Source organism: Pelobates fuscus, chromosome 1, assembly GCF_036172605.1.
Source record: "Pelobates fuscus isolate aPelFus1 chromosome 1, aPelFus1.pri, whole genome shotgun sequence".
In the NCBI taxonomy this organism is placed as follows: Eukaryota; Metazoa; Chordata; class Amphibia; order Anura; family Pelobatidae; genus Pelobates; species Pelobates fuscus.
Genome location: NC_086317.1, coordinates 282,658,746 through 282,682,243, shown reverse-complemented (window position 1 = coordinate 282,682,243; position 23,498 = coordinate 282,658,746). Strand labels below are relative to the sequence as shown.

Sequence of the window (23,498 nt, the reverse complement as noted above, 5' to 3'; positions counted from 1 at the left end):
GCCCTTTAAAACAGGTCAACAAACATGTTTTGTATGTAGTATCAATATTAAATACATTTTATATTTGCAACATATTCATTTGTAGGAGCAAGACTATTTGGGATTGTGAATAGTGTATTGTCATATCTATGGAACACTTGTAATTTAAAGGTTTACTAAAACAGACTAGAATACTGTAATAGTGGTCATAGGAGACACTCACCTGACCATCTTCCAGTTTAGTCTTTGGATAGTTGAGAATCAGCTTAGTTGCTTGCTCCCACTTTGTATGCGTATCTTCCCAAGCCTAAACAAAAACCATCACAATTTATTTATACAGTGCCATCAATTTAAGCAACATTAGATAAAGCACTTAAATGCCAATTACAACGGACAAGCACTGAGCTTTTAGATACTGCCCGAGGAAAACATTTAAGTGTTTGGTAGGCGTATTTAAAAAGAACCTGTCATTAGTTATGGAAGTTTGCCTAAATAAGCCCTAAATTCTTGAATACTTCATATATTATAGAGCTACATGATGTATTTAAATTAATGTACCTGGATATACCCACCTAACCTCCATTCTAGCACCACTATGTTTGAGCTTCGTGGTTGTTACCCTTCTTGTAATACCAACCCTCCGCTCCACTTTATGTCCGCCCAGTCTCCACTGTGATTTACCTTGTTTGGGGACACATTTTGGTCTAGTTACCAGCATGCTGGTGTCTGAATGGAGTGACGTCAGAATGTGGAGACCAGAAGGCTGCCTGTTTGAGGGTTTTTTCTGCTTTATCTTGTCAGTGAATTCTTTAGCATAGAGTCCATGCCAAATAATTAAATGACATGGAGAAATATTTTTAAATACGTTTTTCTCCCAAACTATACATTTGCTAGCACAATGTGAACATGGAATTGCATGCTCTTTAAAAAGAGCAAAAGTTGGGGGCGGAGCCTGAACGCCGAAGAGACCGGCAGCAAAAGCTCTCAGCTCCGAGCCTTACCCGGCGAAATAAACGGCAGAAATAACCCCTTACCCTCCTTCAAACGACGGAAAGCACCCGAAGCCCCCATGGGACGAAAATCCAAAAAAATTACACCAAACAAGCCCGCCCCAGGGCTCACCATTGGGGAAATGTGGAGGCAAGCACTAGGCACCAGCGAGCACAATATGGCGGCGATACATGGAGGATGCTCTGACTTCTCAGAGGACCTCTCGGAAGAATTGGAGGAGGATTATCCGCAAGCGCTGGTCCCACAACGGAAGGCAAAACAAAGCGGGACTGGGGCAGACACCGACCCAGTTACCACAACAGTCCTAAAGGCGCTTTTAGCAGACCTCCGACAACACATCCATGCGGACGTAGCGGCACTGCGCGAGGACCTGAGTGGCCTGACAGGCCGCATCGAGAAAGTGGAAGGTACTACCCAGACCAACTCCCAAGACATTGCCGTTCTCCAACAGACCATACAGAACCTACAGCTGCAGGCCCAACAATATGACCGCCGCCTAGCGACACATGAGGATTCCAGGCGGAGACTCAATATGAAAGTCAGGGGGGTACCCGAAGACATAATGGAAGCAGACCTACCGAGGTTCATGCGGCGCCTGATAACGACGTTGCTACCTCCTACACAGGCAAAGCCAATCACCCTTGAAAGCCTCTTCAGAGTCCCCAAGCCAGGGAATGCCCCGGCCAAAGCCACAAGGGATGTAATCATTACCTTCCGTAACCACTCTGATAAAGCGGCGGTCCTCGCTGCCCTGCGAGGGAAAACCCCTCTCCACTTCGAGTCAACGGCACTAACCTTCTTTGCCGATCTGTCAGCTGGCACACTGGCATGGCGCAGGTCGCGCCGACCGCTCACCTCCCTGCTGCAACATCACAAGGTGACCTACCGCTGGCGGCTCCCCCGCACACTCACTGTCCAGCAAGGGGCAGACAAACACGACATTCAAGACATTCAAGAGGCCCCAGCCCTGCTACGGACTCTAGGCATAGCGCAAGACACGCTGCCCAGCTCTGCCTCCCCAGCCCACACATGGGACTCGGCGAGGACCGTGCCGTTCTTCCCCCAGGGCTCCACACCGGATTCCTATGCCGCGGTCACCACATAGAGCCTCAAACCCAGCATAGCCCGGTGAGTCCCTCACACACTTAACTGGTCCCTCACACCAAAGGACTTGACAAACTCATACTACCGGCCACCGTGATTCTGATCCGACCCACCTATACACACCCAAAGGACATACCTGAACCCCTCTGTTCACACCTAGGCATGGATTACTCACTCTTCGTTATCTACCGTTTTGATAACCGAGAGGCATACTAGGAGCACCCCCACTGTTGGCGCATACCCAACCGAGTACACACCAGGATTGGTCTCCACTCACCAAACGATGTACAACCCCCCACCAAGATAGTACTCGGCAAAGCACCCGCTGAACGGACAGACACAACAGGAGCAAATGAGCATATATTATAATTTTTCCTTTTTTTTTTTACAACCAGGGATATCTATTATACGGGTTAATATAACAATCAGTGGTATCCTACAATTGCCATATCCTGGCAACCAGTGATATTTTAATCGGACTACCAGAGCCCATCAACAGCTCCACAGCTCCGCTGGGACACTTGCTGACATTGCCTACTCTGCAGACATATACATCTACAGACTGCAGAGGACACTATTTATGGCACGGGAGCAAACTGTACCTTACTTCTACATATGTCGTATCTACTGTTGTTTACTTTACTTTTCTTTCGTGTTTATTTCTCTTTTCCATTTGCTCTATAACTCTATAGATGCGGCTACACACTAAGCCCAACGTCACTAACCGCTCACTAAGCCTAATACCCTATTAGCACAGAGTGTCTGTAACAAGCGACCCACCTACCCTATGATCCTGTACGCCACGGCCCTGACGAGACACACTTACATACAGAGACACCCCGACCCAAGCAAGTAGACCTCACCCAATACACAGCTTGCCTGGAGCCACACTCAGCACCCACAGCAACTCCGCATAGCCCAGGGGATATCAGCCCCCTCACACCAAGGAGATCGCACCGACCACTGTAGGGGGCGCATACACATACACAGCCCCAACTAGGCACCGGCTGACCCCCAACGGGACTAAGATCCTCAGCCGTGCAAACTCCCGTCTGCCACACAGCTCTCTGCACCCCAACTGAGCTCTCACGAACGTACACTGGGACATATAACTTACTTATTTTGCTATCTATTCTGTTTTCGGGTCTGCTCGCCATGGGGAGCACAGGGGGGGGGGGGTGTAACATCAGAGTTATGCAACAGTAAACTACGAATGCACTAGCTAGATTCAAGCAACTTACGTACCTATAGCATGTTTGGCTTTGTGCCATGTTTATAAGCTGCTGCGTAGCGGATAGGCCCCAAGCGGAATATAAGCTCCTGCACCCACACATACTTCTGGAACACCATAAGATCAGCTAGATATATGCCATACACTATACCTCAGCTGACGTCTGACCCGACTCCATATTCCATAACTCACACAAGATCAGCCCAGACTTATGCCAATGTTACACTTTAGCTGGTTTAGTCTTACGCAATGTTTTTAAGCTGCTGCTCAGCACATTGGCTCCGAGCGATACACAAGCACCGACACCCACAAATACTGCTGAAATACAATAATGTATACAGCGAATAAAGGCGCTAACCAACATGCTCTCTAGCTACTTACACGCCCCTACCCACACATATGGTGAACCGCACACCGCTTAAAGTTGTCTTTCCAGTTCACTTCAATATAAAATCGTACTGAGTTAACGTTTGCCATAAAAAATTTTTACTATGTTATATATGAATGCGTCTGTTAAGGCTGTTCTGGCTACACAGACACTGTTGACCACGTTTAGTTCTACATCTTGCTTTACCTTACGCTAATCAACAATTTGTTGACAAAGCAATTGTTTCGTTAAGCATGATATCCATCACATAATAACAAAAAATGTGCAATTTCTCTGCCACTGCATAACTACTGTAACCTTGTATTACGCTGTTGTGGCGGACGTTAATTGTCTGTAACCACCTGCACAACTAAAATAAAGAATAAAAAAAAAAAAAAAGAGCAAAAGTTTAATCTGAATGACAGGTCCCGTTAAAGATCAATAGTCTTTAGTGTAATTATCAGTTGCTAGGAACACATTAAGTCAGTGTTTTTCAAACATATCTTCGATTGTCTGATTTATCTTAAAATGAGATGGTTATGAAACTAATAAAAGGTTATTTTTACTTGGTCATATTTGTAAAGAATGAAAAAAAAAAAAAAAAAAATACAACTAGAAATTACCTCTGTGTTCCCAGCAGTTGGATGCTCTATTCTCCTCAGTAATGCCATGACTCGCTTCTGAAGAGCTGCTCTACCTAGAGCACATTCAATTGTTTCAATATCAGCTAACATGTATAATTGGGTCATTGCAAAAAGAGCTCAGTTGATATACATAGTTTAATCAACAAAGAAAGCACACAAAGAAAACGGATGTAATTTGATTGTGATCAGCAAAATGAGCTTGACTTGACTGGTTGTATACATTGAGCCTCCAGAGCTACAACCATTCCTGTATAAGGAGCATCAGGAAAATGGTCATAGGAAGTTCTTTCATCAACCATTTTAATTTGTGATTTAACAATACAGATACAGTAATTCTTTTAACAAATGACTTGCTCAAAAGAACATACAAAATCAGTGCAAACTTCTAGCATCTTTGTGATCATTTTTTTAGTAAAATAGTGTAATGACAAAACAGCTGTGCATTCTGACACTCCATATAATTCTTACCAATTGACATCAGGTTGCTTACAGATGCAAACTCCATGAAGGTATTGTGGTTCGGCAAAAAGTTGTGAACAGATACTTCATCAACTCCACAGCGGATTTCTGCCTCCTCACACAGGCTTCGGAAACAGGACATTGCAACCAGGACAGCCTCAACATCAGGGCTCCAAAGAAACATGTAAAGGGCAACCTCTAGTTTTGTTTGGGCTTGACGGCATATTGGGATCCCACTTCCAGCTGCAGCACTCTCCTAGTTGATGGCAAACAATTGTATTTTAAAGAAGGCATGAAACAAAGGCAAAACAAAAGGACTTCGGACCCAGCCAAATACCTAATGCAGAATAATAGTAATACCTGGTATGCAATGGGTATGGATAGATTGTTTTAGGTTCAGCCGCAAGCAGGTACAAATTATGTCTGATTCGTTGCATTTTATCATTAGCCTCATGCTGTCGATTAGCACTGATAATCATGCTGTGCCAAGACAACATATTTCTGATGGAATTAATGCATTGGTATTTCAAATGGAGATTAAGACTGAGAATACATTTTTACCATTAAAACTTGAGTAATTCCATTAGAATCTAATGTGAACATCATGGATGCTGGTATTTACATTCAAGGGACACTCCAGTCCCATAAAGCACTTCAACTTGTGTGACAAATGTGTTCATTTATTTTACAAAAAAGTGCAGTTTTCTATACAAATTGGCACTTTTTGAAATTACACCCCTGTCTTCCAATCAACAACTAGTCCTGTTACTTTCAGGTTTGTTTAGCTCCGTGGAGCTAAACTCAAGAGGCAGCAACTGCTCAGAGCCTTGCAAAGACTTCTCACTGAGCTGCATTGGGAAGTGATTGGACACGCACATAAAGTCCAGGCTAGGTTACAAGGGAAGGGCTTGCAAATACTTCAGATGAGATCTTTCTGCATACATGCATATTATTATTAGGGGTATATCTACTAAACAGTATTTTAAAAAAAAAAAATATATATATATATATATATATGCCCTTTAATGCCAAAATGAGAAGTGTTTAATGATCTATACTCCAAAGCATGAGATGGCAATTAAAATAAATACCTTATTTTTAATAAGAAACTTGTTTCTGCAAATCAGAATTTCTCGCAGCCACTTAAGAATTTCTGTGCTGTTTAACACCTGGTGACCATTTAGCTTCTTACAGATGTAAAAAATCATCTGTGAGCTAAGGAATTAACAAAAAAAACACAATTAAGACAACAATGAACAGTTAGGAAACATTTCAAAAGGAAGGTAGAATGCACTCTGCTTACAATCAAGTGCAATACTTTGCTGCATGAGTTAGAAGGTATGGAAATCTCTATTCTTACTACTACTGGGTGTAAATGATGACACATCTGTGCATATTTTGTAAACATATTGTTGACCAGGTGGTAGCATGGAATTGGAAACTCCATTGAACATGTGAATGCAATCTGTGCTACATGAAATTTCCTTTAATAGAGGAGTTGAAAACAAAATACAGCTAAATATGCTTTATCTTTGTATTTTAGTTGCAATTTGAGAAAGATTATAGGAAGGGCCCAGCTAAATAATGTATATTTGTTAACTTCAGTCTTTTTTCAGTGAAAAGGTGACATACAAAACTAGTTATATTTCATTTATGATCAAAAGTATACTTTGTTTAGACGCTACTCTACAACACATAACTAAACTAGAGATGTAAATACTAACCCAGGACTTACTAAATCCTGACAAACCATTATGGCAATTGGGGATCTACTGTTTGCCCAGTTTGGCGTAACCCATTCTATACATCCAGTCCTTATACTGGCCTCATATGCCTTTTAGGATTTAATGGGAAATTTATGCATTCACCTTAACTATCTCTACAACAATTCCCTATCTACATATTCCAACCATAATTCTTTCTTTATATTATACGAGGGCTCGACAAATCCCAGGGGCCGGGATGCTATGAAGACTAGGATTTTTGTCCTGGAGCCTGGGATTTGTCAGCCCATTCAGCATAGGTGGCGAGGGAGAATGTAAGTGGCTGGCAGATTCAGATAGGAATTCAGTTGATGGAGAGTGCAGGAAGCTGGCATTCTGTGCAAAATGGAGGCCGTGAGGGAGATTTAATCTAACTGCTCTGCTCACTCATGTGCCCTGCAGTGATGCCGGAAGCCGGAATATGACATCACTCTGGTCCCGGCATTACTAAAAAGCGCGAGAGGGAGCAAAGCAGGCAGATGACAGCAGACCCATTGGACATCAGGGAAAGTCAATCCACTCCAGCTCTCCCAAACGTAGGGAGACTAGGTGGGTTTAAATAATGAAAAAAAATTATAATTTCTGAGTGTGTGTGTCAAATCAGTGTGTATCTGTCAGTCAGTGAGTGTTTTTGTTTAAGTGACCAGAACCTCTCTGATCACATGGGAAAGGCCCCCATCCCTTTTCCCCATGCTGTACTTGTCTCGCGGTGGCTGGCCCGCCACCATGGCTGAGATAAATCTTGATTATCTCAGCCAAGCCAAAGCTTTCCAAAAGGAAAGCATTGGGACTATTGCACATCAATAATCATCACCTCCTCTTTGTGATGCATTAAATCAATTAACCTCCCTAGGGAACATTCAGCTCCTCCGTGCAGAGCGTGGAGACACTGAACGTCGGTGCTGCATGCTGTGCAGCACTGGACTAGGAATCCTCTCTACTGGCCGTCTGAGTTACTGCCCCTAGAAGTGTAACTAGGCAGGAATATTAATTACTACCTTTCCTCTGAAAAGGCAGAGTTTAAAGTAGTTGTTCTCAATAGTTAGTTTAAAAAAAAAAAAAAACAACCCGGCTCCTAACTTTTAGCAGACTCCTAGAGGTTTATTTGGCTGGGTTTATTTGGCTGTTATAGGTATGTCCGCCCTGTACTATACCACGGCATCTTGACACTGCAAACGCAACGCATCGGACTATTCACATTTACACCACTAACTATACTAGGTTTGTTTGTTTTCCTATCGTACTGTGAAAATTTGAACGCATTTTAAACAAAGGTACTGTGTTGTTTTTTAGAAGTCTTAGAAAAAATTAACCTTTAATTCACCTTATTTCCCAAAATGTTTCAACTGGTGCATCAGGGTTCCAGAGTTCAATGCTTTCTGACTGGTGTAGCACCAACAAAGCCTACATTGGGAGATAAATGAAAGTTAACTACATGATCATCAGAAAGCTAAATTTAATTTAAATCTAATTTCCCGATTCACAGTGTTCAGGTTCCAACAATGAATCAATATTTGTAGATTTTAACCATATGTGAATGAGTAAATTGCTTAAAAAAAAAACCCGCCCACCCCCCCCCCCCCCCCAAAAAAAAACAAAGGGAAATAACAGTTCAACTACACATTTGAAAGTAATATGTATAGATATCCAATTCCCTATAAATTTACATAAATGGTCTGGAAAAAGGATGAATTAATGACAGCCGCTTTAAATAGCCCATGCATGATCAGCTTTGCTAGGACAACAAGGCATAAAATGTTTTTAAAAAATACATGTGTGTATTTATATCCAAGCGCCAATCGCCTAAGTTAGGAGTTTGTTGCTTGAGCAAGTAATTCATACACTGCAGTTTCTGTTTTTAACCTGTTTTAACTTTAAAAAAAAAAAAGTGTTTAGGTTTTTTTTCCTCTCTTCATGGTTTATTATGATTCATTCCATATATTATACCACAGCATCTAGGCACTGAAAAAGCAATGCATTTCCCTCTGTTCACATTTGCACCACTAATTATCTCCAGAACCCAACTCCCTCAACAGCATTAATTTTAAAGGTTATGTTCCATATGTATGCAAAAGACTACACTAAGAGTGTTGACCAAGCAGAAAACAGATCTTTACCTCCATAGCTTCCTGTGCGATCTCTGGCATGTTTGTCTGAGGCACAAGTTGTACTAATCCATTTATTAGTTCTGCTGTACTGTTCTGTGTATCAGGACCTGCCTTTCCTGGGTTCTGTAGGAGAAGTATGCACAACAATATTATCCATTTATTTTTTTCCAAAACGTTATTATTCAGTCTTGAGAGTATTCTTGGAATTCTAACAATCATATAGAATGGGTAAAGTCCAACATGACACTCAATGAAATAGAAAACAATGGTTTGTTCCTTTATTTAATACTAAAAAGTGAGTTGTATAGACATTGTTCTATTTAATTTGGTGGACTTAAATTAGCAACCATATATATCCTATTTAAACAATTCTTGAGATCTGCTGCTTGCCTGTTGACACTGCAGAAACAAGACAAAGCCAGAGTGCCGCCAGACTGTTTTTCCTCTCTAGTCGGTCCTCTCACACCTCACCCCTCTGTCAGTCCTTACATTGGCTTCCTGTATTCTATAGTAGTCAATTCAAAGTGCTAACAAATACCTATAAAGCATTGACCAATTCTAGCCCCTCATATCTCTTTACAGAAGGTATACCCCTTCTCTGTCTCTCCGCTCTGCCCGTGATCTTCACCTGACCGCTGCTTGCACCCATACGGCCAACTCACACTTGCAGGACTTCTCACGGGTGGCTCCCTTCCTATAGAATAGCCTACCTAAAGCTATTAGACTCTCCCCTAGTCTACAATCCTTTAAGAAGTGCCTTAAAACCCATCTCTTTAAAAAAGCTTATGGCCTTCCAGAGTAACCTTGCATACCTGTCTCTTGCTCTCTCCTAAAGGGCAGCACTCCACTCTCTCTTCCAGCTCTGCTTCACTCCCATCTTATTTGACTCCTATAGACTGTAAGCTTGTTTGAGCAGGGTCCTCTTCAACCTATCGTTCCTGTAAGTTTTCTTGTAATTGTCCTATTTATAGCTAAATCCCCCCTCTTATAATATTGTAAAGCGCTATATAAATGGCAATAATAATAAAAATGATGACAGATCTTTAGCAAATCCAGTTTATGCCCTGACAGCATACAACAGCGTCCTTGTAGATGAGCCAAAAAAAAAAAAAAAAAAAAAAGCACACCGATATTCCTGAGAGAGTGGCAAACATCCACATATACCCCCTGCATAGCTTCCTCAACTAGTGACCGTTGCCCATCTTCTTCACTTGAAAAAAAATTAGATGAAGGTGTGGTGTATTTTTTAATGCAATATTTGGACACTCAAGATAGCTTGAGTGTCCATTAACACACTTAATATTTTTTAAACCAACAAACAAACATTGAAAAGTATGTATGAACGTTTAGAAACTTACTATATACGTGTTCAGATTGCATGATTGTCATGGGCATGCCAAACACTCTCAGATAGGGGAGTTTCTTGAGCCACCCAACCCTTACCCTCCCCTTCTCAGTTTTAAGACCAGTTCACCAATGACAGAAACAGGGCATCATTTAGCAGGAGAGAGAAACCAGACACCTGATGCTTGCTCTGCATGCTCACACTGATCAGACTCCCTGTTCTCCTCCCTCTATCAGATTGTTGCAAGATGAAGAGATCTTCCAACTGCACATGTGTCAATCTGTCAGGCATGCCCAATGCACCTTTCCAGGATTCCTAGGTATAGGACACTGATTGGTTGGATTAGTGTCCTCCCTGGAGTGGGTGTGCAATGTATTTTTAAAAAAACAAACAAAAAAACAGCAAGTAAATATGAAAAAAATATATGTATCTGCTATTTTTCATCCCGAAGAGTAAAGCAACCAAATCATTTAAAGCTAAAGCTTTTGAATGAAATGGTCGTCTGGAAAGTGATGCTTTCCCCTTTAAATTATAAAACAGGACAGTTTGTAAAGTAAGTGACAGGGCAGTGAGTAAGCAAGCAAATACCATTTTAACAATACATTTAAAAAAAAAAAAAAAAAAAAGCAATTAAGCTTTTTTCCTTCAAGGATAAAGCATAATGTCAAAAAGTAGGAACGGTGTAATCAATGGAATTCACTTTACCTTTCAATATTTCTTAAAGTAATACATGGATACAAGTAAGGATGCATTATTCACAATACTGAATTTAGTGGGATAAAGGTAAGCTACTGATATAGTCTCAAGTAAAAAAACAAAAAAACAAAAACAAAACATCAATATACATCATCTGGAAGATTGCTTGAGACAATTTGTCATGGTGTATGAGCCGGGCCAAGGTCAGCATTTTGAAGCACGTAAATTACAGTAAACCATAATCTGCCTAAAGGACATTATGGATATGTGCATACAGTCATTACAAAATGGGTTTATATTAATACACATCAGTGTTGTTAATGAGATGTAAAGTATTTACTTACATATAACAGCAGCTTTGGGTCTCCATGAATGAGCTTGACCATGGACAGCAGCAAATATTTGTAACTTCTAGTTTCCAGGTCTGTGGGTTTCTCTTTAAATTTAAGATATGGCATTTTCTCTTTAAAGGTAAGACTCTGAGGAAAAATTCCAGTACACTGTCAATAGAAGGAATTACATACTAGACATTTAGAATTCAAACACAGAAATAAAGTCACTGTTATTGAGGTCTGTTTTGTTATGCTCTACACCTGCATATTACAAAAAATGAATTAATATAGCAAAGATATTTTTAAAACATTAAACATCACTACATTTACATAACTGAGATAAAATCAGGACCGCCAGCTTTTCCTTCAGATATTATTGACTCAAAATTGGCCTGATGGTCTCACATCAACTATGCTCATACTGTTTAACATAAACACTGTGATCCTCTCACAATGATCAATACTAGTAAAGCCTTTAAAATGCTATGTTAAAGAATTCCAGCATGACCTAGAACTTCACAATCTTAATAAGACTGACATATTTAAATAAATAAGAATAGAGAAGAGTATCTGTAAGCAGGCACTGGATTGGCAATATTTTAATAGTAGGGTTTAAATGCCTCTAGTAGTTGCCACTAGAGTCACCTGTGCAGAAAGCTCATAGAGAGCATTTTGGCACACATGGGCAGTAGCCTTGGAAAGAAAGGATTGGATTGGCTGAGATTATCGATCTTGATGATCTCAGTCAAAAAGGACATTTTGCACTAACCAAAAACAGTATTTTATTTAAAAAACACTTTATTTACAGTAGTCTTTTAAATACACAATGGTGGCATTCACTTTACCCAGCTTCCCACCCCCCTCCCCCCAATCCCAATTTCTCCTGCTCTGCACTTGCCATAATCTAATAAATACAAGATAGTTAATAAATTAAATTAAAAAAAGGCTACATGCATGCTGCTAATTGTGTAATCTCTGCACAGACGGTCAGATAACGTAAAGTAATAGAGCATAAGGGGGGTGGGGGGGGGGGGGAGCACAATGTTTGATTTAGTAATTCTAGTTATGAATATGAAGAAATCATAGGGGTCTAGTGCACCTTACTTCTGGTTGAAGACATTCTAATACATATAAGATTCAGCAATGGCTTTTCCTGTGCCTATATGGATCATCATACCAGTGCTCCAAAAACAGCAACTTGTGCTGCTCACTTGCTGGAGATTCCGACCAGTCAAACCACATGCAGATTTAAAGATGGACATTTCAACAGTTGTACATCAGTCCAAAGTCAATATACGTACTTTAAGAATGACTTGTTTGTAAAATACTATGGTTTTTGTTTATAAGTGCAAGTGTTATTTGTATTTGAGATGTACTTTGTAATACAAATCAATGCAGAACATTAGTATCATTAATGTGTCACTTTTTTTCCACACTCATTTTACAGTTGATGTAACTGTATGGCCTAAATTTACCATAAAGCAACACACTGTAAATTCATTGGAAGTATATAAACAGATCTCTTTAGAGTTGAGTTTCTTTTCAATGATAGAATAGAAGTTAGTAGTCTTTGTAGAATCTGGCTGGTTTGCAGAGATTGATTTGCTTCAAGAAAACCATTGCAAAAGAAAACATAGCAACAAATGAAATGAGATGTGGATGAGCAACAACAAACTGCTGAAATCTTGGAAGAGAGAGATTTTTTCTTTTTTGGAAAGCGAGAAATTAAAATTAGTGTCAGACTGTTCTACAGACATTACTATTTCAAACACATATAGTTACGGCATGCTTATTTCCTTTCCTATCTGAAATGACATGATGTGACTACATCGGTAACTATACACAGGAAAGTCGAGAAACCTGGAGACTTTTCTGTGGTAGTTACAATGGGGCATACTTACAGCAACAGAAGCCCACTGCCATGCAAAACAGTGACTGGTTGGCATCTGATCATGTGACCGACAGCAGCCAATAAAAACAGAAAGTAAGCAGAAGACAAAGCACCACCAATCAATGACTGTAGCCACATACAAAACCCTAAAAGTGTTTTTCACTAAATATTAAAATGTCACAACAATGTTGTCAAACTTCAGTCCACCCCCATCCTGGTAATATGTTGGTTTACAACTCCAATAATTCTTTGCCTATCTATTTTCAAATAATATTTAGAAGTTGTAGTCCATTAACACCGGGGGGAGGGGTCGGCAGAGTTGGAGGACACAGTATTATAAGGTGTATTTACTTCCAATAAATTGGTAATCAAAGAACGTAACAAAGCAATTTGGTGATGATTAACTATCCGAATATGGGCAGAATATTATATTTCCTTAAATATAAATATTGATTGGTACAATTCAAATTATGTAATGTAAAAATAGGAATATCTATGGAAAAAAAAATTAAATAAAAAACACCCTGACAAGCCTGTTAAAGAGGAAGGTTTGCTTTTACGGTCTAGTAGCGTCTACTTGTACCCTTAAACTAATTTTATAAATGAAAGGTAAGTCATTGTGCAGCAGTGAATGAATCATGACTTTGTCGATGCACTTTGATGACATCACAGCAGATTCTTTTGTTTCCAGCTGTGCGAAACTGACAAATGGAATTGTGACACAAACAGCTGTAAACTCACTGTAAAGACTGAGTTTTCTGCATCTCTTTTCAAGGAGAGGTAGAGACCAGCTATCTAGAAAATGAGAAAGATATACACAGAGAGTGAGAGAGGCAAAAACACACATTCTGACACCCAAACACACACACACACTCAAAATAACCGAGAGAGAAGGAAAGCAAAAGGGGAGGAACAGTGGCAGAGAAAGCTCCAAGCATTTACAGGTAGTTACAACGAAGTGCATCAGAATTCTGGTAGGTGCCTGCAGCTATACGCCCTAATGAAATTCAGCAATGTTATTGCAAGGATTACACATGGCACATTATTTTGCCACATCAGAATTTTATTTATTTCACCAAAAACAGTGTGTGTTGCCACACAACACATTCATATTTTAAAAGTAACTATAGATATATCTTCCTCTCTATACATAAAATAAATGGGTTGTTCACATATATATTGCTCAAGTATACTATTTTTATTCTGTTTTGCATTGTATACATGTTTTGTAAACAAATTATATCAGATATAGCCACCTACCCAATCCTCTTTGTTAAAAATTAAAAGCTATACCTTATGTTGTTGCTGGTGCAAGAAGATTATACGCGGGATTCATCAGTATACTAATAGTGATTATTAAACAAGGCTTAGTATTTTTTAGAATAATGGTACAGTCAAAAAATATTTAGAATAATCTTGGTACAGTCAAAAAATATTTTCTTAACGGGTCCATGGTTATCAAACACTGCATGCAAACAATTTGGGAAAAAATAAAAATCTGGTAGTTTACACTTACCATGATTCAACATAGATAAGGTATAGTTGTAATGAAACCTTACCACTCTAGTTAAATCATATTCTGGTATCGGTAGAATCACTATTCGGCCAAATTTGGGCTGATTCAGGTGAAAAATAATCTCCAAGCAGAAAACTACAAACTAATCACGAACCAACCAAAACGCCCAATGGCGTTTGCAAACTCATTTGCACTAAGTCTTTGTGGGCCAAATAGATTATTATTCTCCCATCACGTGTTTTGTTTTGTTTTTTAATCCAGTCCATTTTTCTTTTCATACTTGCAATGTGATTTCATGGGGATGGTTTTTTTTTGTTTTTTTTTACCTGGACTTTTTTGGGGCTGAAGAAGGTTTTAAAAAGATGGACTAATGGTCAATTATCTAATGGTAGATATGAATTTTTATTTACTGGGTTTAGAATTATTGGGCACTCTCACTATTATTTTTAGGGTGAAAGTGTAAAGTAGTATTTTTTTTTTTTAAACTGCAGTGAGGGGTGGTTAGAGGCTTGTGGACCATGGGTGGAGGGGGATCCAAAATAATTTCATCTTGCTGCGAGGTGAAAACATTGGGAGTGTGTATCCTGCACAGGATATATTCTCTGACAATTCAGTGGTTATAGATGTCATGGAAAAACCCAACCTGAAAAGGCAGACTTTAGCAGCTTCAAGTAACACAAATCAGCAGGTTTACACTGAAAATTCATCCTATTCAAAGGCATTCATTGTACATTAGTAACATTATCTGCAGAAATAAAATATATATTCACAGTGCTGATTTAGGGAAACAAAACCCTACAGTTATAGACATGCTTGGAAAACTACTTGGTCTTACAAGGAAGATTGATATGAAGCACTAAAAATGATATGCACTCTAATATAATCTAAACCAGCTTGTGCCTTTTTCCTAGAGAAAAATATGTTTTCCCCCTCCCTTACGAAAAAAATGAGTAACCAAGGAAAGAAGGAAGGAGATATTCTAGCTGAATACAATAGAAGATGAGTCCTTGTCCATACATATAAATAAATAATGCTAAGGGGATACTATAGATTTGTTTAACTTAAGTACCAATATAAAATGTGTACGGGTGCACATACAGAGTAGAACTTAAATTACAGTGGAATCAAAACAGCAGAAATTGTAGGTTTTGTTTTTGTTAAGACGTTTGACAACTGCCTCTGCCCTTAAAGGGATACTCAAAGCATCATAACCACTACAGTACTGTAGTGGTTATGATGTCAGGGGTAACCTAACCTGGTTTCCCGGTAATGTGACAAATCGTTTAGCAACCGTTTCCCTTTACTAAAGTCTCAACCAGGCTCCAAGGCTCCTAGCATTTCTGCGGCGGATGTGCTTCCAGCAGGGTGATCCAGTTGCCATTCACTGCTTAGTATGTCAGCTGCCCATCAGCCAATGAATGGCACACTGACATTTTTTTGCACAGAATTGACATTCCATGCTGGATAATAGTGGCCCCCATAATGCAACCAGAGGTGAAGTTGCACCTCTGACAGCCATGGGGTTAGACTCCGTATGTGTTGCATTTCAAAGCGAAACTCTGCACATACAGACTCTAGGCACCAAAGGAGTTAAGAGTTCAGGTTATGCTGTAGTGATTGATCCTGGTTCTGCTCTCTTATATTGCCAGTTTGCATTGTTTGTAGCAAAACACTACGTTCCATGGGAGCACGTCTGCATAAACAGCAAACTGTACACTCCACAAAGAAAGAGTCAAGTAATATCATCATTTAATATAGACTTGCAAAGGCAAAATGATGGCACAGCATATAAACATAACTTTATTACTTACCGTATATACTCGAGTATAAGCCGACCCGAATATAAGCCGATGCCCCTAATTTTACCCCCAAAAAATGGGAAAACGTATTGACTCGAGTATAAGACTAGGGTGGGAAAAGCAGCAGCTGCTGGTAAATGTCTAAATAAAATTAGATCCTTAAAAAAATAAATTAATTGAATATTTATTTACAGTGTGTGTATATAATGAATGCAGTGTGTGTATATAATGAATGCAGTGTGTGTATATAATGAATGCAGTGTGTGTATGAGAATGCAGTGTGTGTGTATGAGAATGCAGTGTGTGTGTATGAGAATGCAGTGTGTGTGTATGAGAATGCAGTGTGTGTATGAGAATGCAGTGTGTGTATGAGAATGCAGTGTGTGTATGAGAATGCAGTGTGTGTATGAGAATGCAGTGTGTGTATGAGTGCAGTGTGTGTATGAATGCAGTGTGTGTATATGAATGCAGTGTGTGTATATGAATGCAGTGTGTGTATATGAATGCAGTGTGTGTATATGAATGCAGTGTGTGTATATGAATGCAGTGTGTGTATATGAATGCAGTGTGTGTGTATGAAAATGCTGTGTGTATGAAAATGCTGTGTGTATGAGAATGCTGTGTATGAGTGCAGTGTGTGTGTATGAATGCAGTGTGTGTGTGTGTATGAATGCAGTGTGTGTGTGTATGAATGCAGTGTGTGTGTGTGTATGAGTGCAGTGTGTGTGTGTGTATGAGTGCAGTGTGTGTGTGTGTATGAGTGCAGTGTGTGTGTATGAGTGCAGTGTGTGTGTATGAGTGCAGTGTGTGTGTATGAGTGCAGTGTGTGTGTATGAGTGCAGTGTGTGTGTATGAGTGCAGTGTGTGTATGAGTGCAGTGTGTGTATGAGTGCAGTGTGTGTGTATGAATGCAGTGTGTGTGTATGAGAATGCTGTGTGTATGAGTGCTGTGTGTGTGAATGCAGTGGGTGTGTGTGAATGCAGTGGGTGTGTATGAATGCAGTGTGTGCGTATGAATGCAGTGTGTGTGTGTGCATGAATGCAGTGTGTGTGTGTGCATGAATGCAGTGTGTGTGTGTGCATGAATGCAGTGTGTGTGTGTGTGCATGAATGCAGTGTGTGTGTATGAATGCAGTGTGTGTGCATGAATGCAGTGTGTGTGTGTGTGCATGAATGCAGTGTGTGTGTGTGTGCATGAATGCAGTGTGTGTGTATGCATGAATGCAGTGTGTGTGCATGAATGCAGTGTGTGTGCATGAATGCAGTGTGTGTGCATGAATGCAGTGTGTGTGCATGAATGCAGTGTGTGTGCATGAATGCAGTGTGTGTGTGTATGAATGCAGTGTGTGTGTATGAATGCAGTGTGTGTGCATGAGTGCAGTGTGTGTGCATGAGTGCAGTGTGTGTGCATGAGTGCAGTGTGTGTGCATGAGTGCAGTGTGTGTGCATGAGTGCAGTGTGTGTGCATGAGTGCAGTGTGTGTGCATGAATGCAGTGTGTGTGTATGAATGCAGTGTGTGTATGTGTGTGTGTGTGTAATGCAGAGTGTGATGCAGAGCCTTGGTGGGTGGTGGGCATTTTTATTTTTTAATTATTATTTTAATTTTTTTTTGTTTCATTACATTTTTTTTTATTATTATTATTTTATTTTATTATTATTTTTTATTATTATTTTTATTTTATTATTTTTTTATTTTTAATTTTTTTATTATTATTGATATATATAAATTTTTTCGTCCCCCCTCCCTGCTTGCTAGCTGGCCAGGGAGGGGGGCTCTCCTTCCCTGGTGGTCCAGTGGATGGGCACTGTGTAGGAGGGGGCTGTGGGGGCTGTGGGGGCTGCAAAGAGATGTTACTTACCTTTCCTGCAGCTCCTGTCAGCTCTCTCCTCCTCCGCCGGTCCGTTCAGCACCTCGGTCAGCTCCCAGTGTAAATCTCGCGAGAGCCGCGGCTCTCGCGAGATTTACACTGTGAGCTGACAGAAGAGCTGAACGGACCGGCGGAGGAGGAGAGAGCTGACAGGAGCTGCAGGAAAGGTAAGTAACATCTCTCTGCAGCCCCCACAGCCCCAGTGTGTATTATGGCAATGCAAATTGCCATAATACAGACTATTGACTCGAGTATAAGCCGAGTTGGGGGTTTTCAGCACAAAAAATGTGCTGAAAAACTCGGCTTATACTCGAGTATATACGGTATAATGCCAATCCTCAGATATAGTAGACACATGCATCGATATTATGTTACACCAGAGAGTTCTCTGCAATACAATAGATGTAAATGTGGTCCGAAAAATCAGGGCTTTAGAAATCCTAAGTGCCAGTTTGCCATGGAGACACAGAATGGACTATCAACACCTAGATATGTGTCACCATGTCCCATGGAGGACCATTGGGTAAATTATAAGACCTGACCTTCTAGTGTTATTGACGTGAGGATAAGATTGATCTGTGTCTTTAAATAACACAGACTACTTTAACCCCTTAGGACGGACGACATCGGCATTTTTCCATTGCCGACCGACGACGGTCCTGAACCGTCGTAAATTTAAGATGTACTTACCTGATTTAAGATGTACTTACCTGGTAATAAAGTGAACAAGTATTTTGGTTGACATGTTCACTTAAGTAAAAATGTTATAAAATTGTGAAACTACTTGGTTATTGTTTTGACCAATAGGTCACCCAACTGAACCTTTTTAAGGGACATTTCTAAAAGCCATTCAGATATTTGCATATGAAAGAAGTGTGCAAAAATAAGATGACAGACATTTTTTTAAATTGCCATCAATAGCAATAAACGAGTTACAATATTGCACAGAACATATGATATTAGGGATCCTGTATTTAACGGTTAGGAAAAAAGTTATTCATACATGTAAAAAAGTAAATGAGAAAGAACACACAAACAGTGTCAAAATGTTCATTTTGTGACACTTGTGGAAGTGCATGCAAATGTATAGCACAAACTAATGTATTTTTGTTTTACATTCATAAACATTTCAAGTTAACACCACTCTTCAGTAAATTATTTTCTCCATGGGGGTGTTCATCAACTCCCCTGCAGTCCAGGGACACACTAAATAAATCATGAGTGCTGCCACCCGGCTCCAGTGTTAATTTTGGTGGCAAATTTAAATTTCCTCATAATTTAGACATCTCAATTGTTTTATTTTTAGACTAAATCTCCAGTAGATTTAGTTGACATGACTATAATGCAATGGGTTTAGTTAAAGCCTCTGTCTTTTTTTCCGTTTCCCCAGCCCCTCTATATCGCTTTGTGTCATCCCAGCCCCTCTAGGTGTCTTTGTCCCAAGCCCTAGTTTGCACCTTCCATGGCCCCTCTGTGCAGTGTAAATTTTGGTGGCAAATTTCAATTTAGTTTTTGTCACAATCTTTTTACTAAACAGACATTTTAGTTTTAGTCGTATTTTAGACATCTGAATTGTTTTAGTTTTAGTCTACTAAATCTCAAAATTGTTAGTCGACAAAATTAACAGTGCCAGGCTCTAACTGATTCAGTGTTGGAATGCAAAGGTTAGGTGCAACTGGACCACGTTCATCAGCACAGACTCTTCATAGGACCACCAGGGATTATAACTCTTTCCATACAAGCACACTACATGCATTTCTCCACGGAGTCTCATCATATACAAAACATACACAGACTTCCAATGCACAAGTCTATCCACATATCCAACAATAAAAGCAGCAGCCTCCATCCACAACTTTCAACACATAGACCAGTGGAGAGAGTGTGGAATACTCGTTACAATGAAAACAACAGGAAAAAAGCAGGACAGAGACAGATTGGAAAACAGAGAAACATGCAGCTGCATGAGTCAGATAGACACACACAGAAAAAAAAAAAAAAAAAAAGAAAGAAAGAAGGAAGGAAGAGAAACTAGAAAGGTTTAAAAAGGTGGGGAAAGAGAAAGTGAAATACAGGAGGGATCGGGAAACATGATTTTTGCCTAGGGCAGAAAAAATACTTGCACCAGCCCTGGATATAGGTTCTTTGGAATTTAAGTTGCTGAAACTGGCCCTGACAGCATTTTTTAGATACTCTGCATCTGCACATGGTACCAGGATTCGTTAATGCACGTTACCTCTTGATGATTTGTATGGTGTTAGGTTAGATAACCGGTGCTTCTGACCAAAGATAATTGAAGATAACTGCCCACCAACAGAGCAAGGTTAAGTAAGAAGATGCACTATAATGAAGTTTATATGTGTGCATTCACAAATAATACACACATACAATAATATGTGCAATTTTTCCATATTAAATAAAAAGATACCTGCAACTACACAAGGAAACCGTGACGTGACGCACCAACACTGACGAGAGACTCTCCCCCACAAGACAACCACCACCCACCCCCGAGGACCCAACTGACACGGTGACACAGAGGGCCCTACATGGCCACAATAACACGGAATAGCGCTAAACCAGCATTGAAACTAAACCTATAGCTGTTACTCCGGTATATAAAGCTGTAATGTATGGATCCTCTAACCCCCTTCCTTTTCTCTTATTCTGTATTTATAAAAAAAAAAAAAAAAGATGAGTTTTCTTTTAAATACAATTTGCGGTTGTCATCAAAAGAAAGGCAGCTACAAAGTTAAAAGACTGTAAAACAAAGCAGGAGAAGAACAGCAAGTATAGGGAGGGGATTCAGTACCACTGAACAAAGTACATACTGTACAAGAATGTGACTGGCATTTTGATCAAACTGGTAAGTCAAGAACTGTGGATACTTAAAGAGAAAAGTCCAATTTTTTGTAAAAAAAAAAATAAAAAATTTTAAAGCCTTGCTTTTAACCAATTTGAAATCAAGAAGGACTTTTATTTGCTATACAGATTGTGTTTTAGATACGCTTTCAAAAAAAAAATTAAGACAACAAAATAAGAAATGTGGACATAGGATGAAATGCAAAGTAAGAGATGAGAAAATCCTCACCGGAGTCAACCGGATTGCTGAGTGCAACTGCATGACCATTTTGAGTGTTTCAGCAAACATACTGCGGAGTTCTCCTGAGTAGCAATATACTGCATCGATCTTGGGCCACCAATCCAATGCAGACTGCAAAATAAAACAAAATGTATGAAATAAAAAACAAGCTTTTCAGGGAGTAAGAAAAATAAATAAATAAAACCATAGAAATCTTCAGCTTGGACACAAAGTGAGAAATACCTTTAGGCAACATTTGTTACTTTTAATTGTAATTACCGTATATACTCGAGTATAAGCCGACCCGAATATAAGCTGAGGCCCCTAATTTTACCCCAAAAAACTGGGAAAACTTATTGACTCGAGTATAAGACTAGGGTGGGAAATGCAGCAGCTACTGGTAAATTTCTAAATAAAATTAGATCCTAAAAAAATTATATTAATTGAATATTTATTTACAGTGTGTGTATATAATGAATGCAGTGTGTGCATATGAGTGCAGTGCGTGTATGAGTGCAGTGCGTGTGTGCAGTGCGTGTATGAGTGCAGTGTGTGTGTATGTGTATGAGTGCAGTGTGTGTGCGTATATATTAATTGAATATTTATTTCCAGTGTGTGTATATAATGAATGCAGTGTGTGTGTCTGTGAGTGCAGTGTCTGTGAGTGCAGTGTCTGTGAGTGCAGTGTCTGTGAGTGCAGTGTCTGTGAGTGCAGTGTCTGTGAGTGCAGTGTCTGTATATGAATGAAGTGTGAGTGTGTGTGATGCAGTGTGTGTGATGCAGTGTGTGTTTGTGTATGTGTTGGTGGGGGTGGGCATTTAATATATTATTAATTATTATTTTTTTTGTATTATTATTTAATTATTTTTTTTTTATTTTTTTTATATTATTTTTTTTTTGTATTATTATTTAATTATTATTATTTTTTTTTTCGTCCCCCCTCCCTGCTTGATACATAGCAGGGAGGGGGGCTCCTTTCCCTGGTGGTCCAGTGTCATTGGTAGTTCAGTAGGGGGGAGAGGGGGGCTGGCAGAGCTGTACTTACCTGTTCTGCAGCTCCTGTCAGCTTCCTCCTCCTCCGCGCGGTCTGTGCAGCTCCCTCTGTCAGCTCCCAGTGTAAGTCTCGCGAGAGCCGCGGCTCTCGCGAGACTTACACTGGGAGCTGACCGAGGTGCTGAACGGACGTTGCGGAGGAGGAGGGAGCTGACAGGAGCTGCAGGAGAGGTAAGTACAGCTCTGCCAGCCCCCCTCTCCCCCCAGTCTGTATTATGGCAATGCAAATTGCCATAATACAGACAATTGACTCGAGTATAAGCCGAGTTGGGGTTTTTCAGCACAAAAAATGTGCTGAAAAACTCGGCTTATACTCGAGTATATACGGTATAATGCCAATCCTCAGATATAGTAGACACATGCATCGATATTATGTTACACCAGAGAGTTCTCTGCAATACAATAGATGTAAATGTGGTCCGAAAAATCAGGGCTTTAGAAATCCTAAGTGCCAGTTTGCCATGGAGACACAGAATGGACTATCAACACCTAGATATGTGTCACCATGTCCCATGGAGGACCATTGGGTAAATTATAAGACCTGACCTTCTAGTGTTATTGACGTGAGGATAAGATTGATCTGTGTCTTTAAATAACACAGACTACTTTAACCCCTTAGGACGGACGACATCGGCATTTTTCCATTGCCGACCGACGACGGTCCTGAACCGTCGTAAATTTAAGATGTACTTACCTGATCGCCGTCGTTCCCCCGGCGGCGATCGGCGGTGCTCCAGTTGTGGGGAGACTGCCTGCAGCCCAGACAGTCTCCCCATGGCGAATTAGGACCCCTGTGGCCATGTGATCGCCCAACAGGGCGACCACATGGTCACAATAGGTGTCCATGTGTCTGCCTGCAGGGGGACTGTCTGTGCTGACAGGCAGTCTCCCTGCTAGTGTAAAATCATAAAAAAAATTAAACTTAAAGTTAATAAAAAAAATTATTATCATATATATATATATATATATATATATATATATATATATATATATATATATATTTATATATATATATGATATATAGACATATATTATACCTATATAATATATGTCTATATATCATATATATATATATATATATATATATATATATATATATATATATATATATATATATATATATATATATATATATATATATATATAATGTCATGCTAAGTGTATTTTTATAATAATATGTACATATATTAATATAAAAATACACTTATAATTAAATTACACACGTATATATATATATTATATATAATAA

The 23,498-nt window shown here is 39.6% G+C and overlaps 1 protein-coding gene across 4 annotated transcripts in view; it reads right to left on the bottom strand.

The window, feature by feature from the left end:
* The window catches only part of NF1 (neurofibromin 1), a 255,663-nt gene that overhangs the window by 121,890 nt on the left and 110,275 nt on the right, over positions 1 to 23,498 (bottom strand). For 3 of the 4 annotated variants that reach the window (XM_063457448.1, XM_063457449.1, XM_063457450.1), the window contains exons 12-19: positions 21,206 to 21,328; positions 11,052 to 11,186; positions 8,676 to 8,789; positions 7,883 to 7,962; positions 5,887 to 6,010; positions 4,805 to 5,051; positions 4,316 to 4,389; positions 203 to 286 (exon numbers count right to left, since the gene is read on the bottom strand). In XM_063457448.1, the coding sequence (XP_063313518.1) occupies positions 203 to 286; positions 4,316 to 4,389; positions 4,805 to 5,051; positions 5,887 to 6,010; positions 7,883 to 7,962; positions 8,676 to 8,789; positions 11,052 to 11,186; positions 21,206 to 21,328 (981 nt within the window). Of the gene's footprint in view, positions 1 to 202; positions 287 to 4,315; positions 4,390 to 4,804; positions 5,052 to 5,886; positions 6,011 to 7,882; positions 7,963 to 8,675; positions 8,790 to 11,051; positions 11,208 to 21,205; positions 21,329 to 23,498 lie in introns of all 4 variants that reach the window. The other variant, XM_063457447.1, reaches the window with a different exon arrangement.